Source organism: Pistacia vera, unplaced genomic scaffold (genome assembly GCF_008641045.1).
Source record: "Pistacia vera cultivar Batoury unplaced genomic scaffold, PisVer_v2 Contig100, whole genome shotgun sequence".
In the NCBI taxonomy this organism is placed as follows: domain Eukaryota; kingdom Viridiplantae; phylum Streptophyta; class Magnoliopsida; order Sapindales; family Anacardiaceae; genus Pistacia; species Pistacia vera.
Window position 1 is genome coordinate 2,015,252 of NW_022195028.1, and position 3,763 is coordinate 2,019,014.

At 31.8% G+C, this 3,763-nt stretch overlaps 1 protein-coding gene across 1 annotated transcript; it reads left to right on the forward strand.

Annotated features, from left to right (window-relative positions):
* Positions 1-627: 627 nt before the first annotated feature.
* Positions 628-1,752, forward strand: LOC116129280. The gene is made up of 2 exons (XM_031415059.1): positions 628-644; positions 1,333-1,752. Exon 2 carries the CDS (start codon positions 1,339-1,341, stop codon positions 1,750-1,752), a length of 414 nt encoding a protein of 137 aa, XP_031270919.1. The 5' UTR covers positions 628-644; positions 1,333-1,338.
* Positions 1,753-3,763: the final 2,011 nt, after the last annotated feature.

The window sequence follows — 3,763 nt, forward strand, 5'->3', positions numbered from 1 at the left end:
ATACTTCCTTATGAAAATAATATATAATACCCATATAAGTTTAATGCATATACATTATTGATGAATTTAGACCAAGTTTGACATTGATGTCACGGAGCCCCATGTACTCAAATGGCTGAAGCACAAACTGTGTAAGAGATTCAACAACTTTCGAAGTGCCCTACACAAGAAATTCAAAGCATATGCTACTAAGGAGTAAGCATTACAGAATAGACTTGAAGAAATTAAAGATCCCGATGATTGGATATATCTTTATGACCTTTTTTCTAGTGAAAAGTTTTAGGTAAGGTCAACATGGCTTTTAATGTTATTATATATGTATTGTATTTTAATATTAAATTTTGTGGTGTTAGGCACGATCAAAAACTTATTCTGAGAATCGGTCGAAGATGAGGTGTAACACCGCGGTGGTTCCAAGAACTTTATCCAGCATAAAAAAGAAAAGGTATTTAATATTATTCACCTATACAAATATACAACTTTGTTTTCCTGTTTACTAATTTTATTTTAATTTATGGTCAATGACGATATGAACTATTAAGGCGCACCAACTTGGGGAATCTGTCTATCCTATACAATTATTTCATGACACTCATTGGAGCGCCGAGAAAGGGTGGATTAATGAACAAGCAAGAGAGCTATATGTAAGTTGATCATCTTTCAATTATCGATATATGAAATGTCTTACCATTGAATTGGGTATAAATGTATGGTGATACGGAATGGAAGTTGATCATCATTGCATTTCTCTGTCATCTTTTGACCTGTAATTATGTTGGTGCTTGTGCATTTGTTTGATATTGGCATTTAGTTTTCCTGAGTGTTACCAAACTTTTATAACTATGCTGTGGTTTGCTATTGATATGTTACAAACATTGCAGGATAAGGCTTAAATTTAACTTGTGTTATACTGTTTCTCTTGATTGAACTTTACAGTTTGTATTTTTTAAAGTAGAAAGTTAGAGTTTCTTCTAGTAGGAAAAACTTGTTTCATGGTTTATGTAGATATTTCAAATTTTCTTCTAAGCATTTTTGCGTCAGTTGTCATCCATCCTAGGGACATGCTATAACTAAAAGTGCAATTTTAGGAGCCTTTTAAGAGCATTTTTATTTTCATGGATTGATTTTATTTATGTTAGCATGTTGTTAATTGATTAGTAAATATGTAACTTTAAAATTTAAAACTAGGGAATTGAAGTTTAGATTGATAATGTTTGAGATACTTGCTTCTCTACTCCATCAATTTTATTTTTGTTTGGTGCTGCAGTATTCTTTTATGTCACTATTTAGTTTCTTGGTTGACTTATTGATTATGCATTGAATTGATGGTAGGAAAAAATGATAGAGCTGCAAGATGAAACACAAGCAGGGGAAAGTGAAAAAACAGAAGCTGAAATATGTGAGGAAGTTTTGGGTAAAGCTTCCGGATTTAACCAAAATTTTGCATTTTCACAGACTGAGCATCATTCCACTGCAGCAAAAGTAGAGTTAAGGTGCATTGTGCAACAACAAGAAAATGAGATTAAACAGTTGGAGGAGCAACTCATCTTATTTGATCAACAAAAAGAGAAAATAAAAAGCCTTGAACAACAACAATTTGTCTTGTTGGAGATGATGAAGCAGCTAACTATAGCCCTTGAACTACAGCAATCTGGTAAAGCTCCAACTCGACAGCCATTGCCATCTCCAACTGATGAAGACTCGTCCTCATCAGCTACAGCTATTTCAAAAATCAAAACTAGTGACACTTGACATGCTAACAGTATTGATGGTTAGTTTTTTGTTGTATGGGCAGTAGATATTTTGACATAGGGGTAGAACCATCTTTTTAGGATTGTTTGCATATATCTGTTAGATGGTGTACATGAGGTGGGCATTTTTTTGTTAGTTATGCACAGATAGATAGCTAGTGGGGAAAATGTGGGTGCATGCTTTTTTTTTTTTTGGGTTATGCACATGTGATAGTGCATTTTGGATTTTTATTGCTCATCATGCATAAAAATCCATGTATGGACTATATATATAAATATATATATGTATGAAAATATGATATTTGATGTTAGTGATCAGATTTTTATATTGTGTCAATTATTTTGTTGATGTTGAATATATAAACTAGGTCAATACGAAATGCTCTAAAAAAAACACATTCTGCAACTAATATTTTAGTAGCAAAAAGTAATTTAGCATAATTACATTCCGCTTAAGGTCAATACGAAATGCTTTAAAAAAAACACATTTTGCAACTAATGTTTTAGTAGCTTAGTAGCAAAAAGTAATTTAGCATAATTGCTTCCACATTCAGCATCTAAAGTGATTAGAATTAACCATCAAATTTTGGTTACCAAAAGATACATTCGTCTACTAATAAAATAGTTGCGAAAACCTTTTGGATTTCACATTCAGCGTCTAAAATGATTAGAATTAACTACTAAATTTTGGTCACTAAAAGATACATTCGTCCATTAATAAAATAGTCGAGAAAACCTATTGGATTCCACATTCAACGTCTAAAATGACTATAATTAACCAATAAATTTTGGTCACCAAAAGATACATTTGGCCACTAATAAAATAGTCGTGAAAACCTATTGGATTCCACATTCAGCGTTGAAAATGACTATAATTAACCACTAAATTTTGGTCACCAAAAGATACATTTGGCCACTAATAAAATAGTCGCGAACACCTATTGGATTCCACATTCAGCGTCTAAAATGACTAAATTAACCACTAAATTTTGGTCACCAAAAGATACATTCGGCCACTAATAAAATAGTTGCGAAAACCTTTTGGATTTTACATTCAGCGTCTAAAAGTATTACAATTAACCACCAAATTTTGGTCACCAAAAGATACATTCGTCGACTAATAAAATAGTTGTGAAACCTTTTATGAAATTACCCTTACACCTTTAGCGCCTAATTTTTGTGGCATTCGTGACAAATTATTAGACACTAAAAGGTACATTTTGCAACTAATTGATTAGTCGCTATACCATTTTACCAAATTACCCTTGAACTATTAGTGTCTAAGCAGGGGGACTATTTTGACCAGCAATTAGCGACTAATTTGCTAGTCACTAAAAAAAAATTTCTGCGTCTAAACAAAAATTTAGACGCACAAACAATCTATGATAGCGATTCTGCAACTACGAAATTTAGACGTGAAATATGGTTTAGCGTATAAATTTTATTTTTCTGCGTCTAATTTTGTTAGACGCCGAAAGACATTTTTCTTGTAGTGGTACTTGAAAAATTGTGTTCATGAAATATTTAACAGAAAAGGGTCATCATAATGTTTTTTTTTTTTTTTGTATCTGTCCAACTAGCTTTCAGATTAAAAAAACAAAAAACAAAAACAAACCTAATGAGATGAGAACATAATTATGACTTCTAAATTGCATCTTATTTTCTCAAAATATTCTTTAGTTTTGAATAACAAAACTTACACCGCCTAAAAATTATCTCAACTTATAAAGCACACACAAACAAAAAAACCTTAAATTGTATTACTAACAAAGCCCTATCCTACTTCTATCATAAATTAAAATTAAACAAAACGAATCAACACTAATTGCCCTCAAATGCATGCTGATCTCTTATGGACAATTAACAACTTTATAGCATATGGAAATTTATCGGGTTGGAGCACTAAAGGTTATATGGTATGTCTGGTATGTAACAAGGAGACTTCATTTACGTGGTTGAGAAGTAAGATATGTTATACAGATCATCGACAATTCTTACATTCTGGGCATGCA

Bases quoted from the DNA above. Each gene is read 5' to 3' on its own strand.
- LOC116129280 (XM_031415059.1), top strand. From the start codon at position 1,339: ATGATAGAGCTGCAAGATGAAACACAAGCAGGGGAAAGTGAAAAAACA.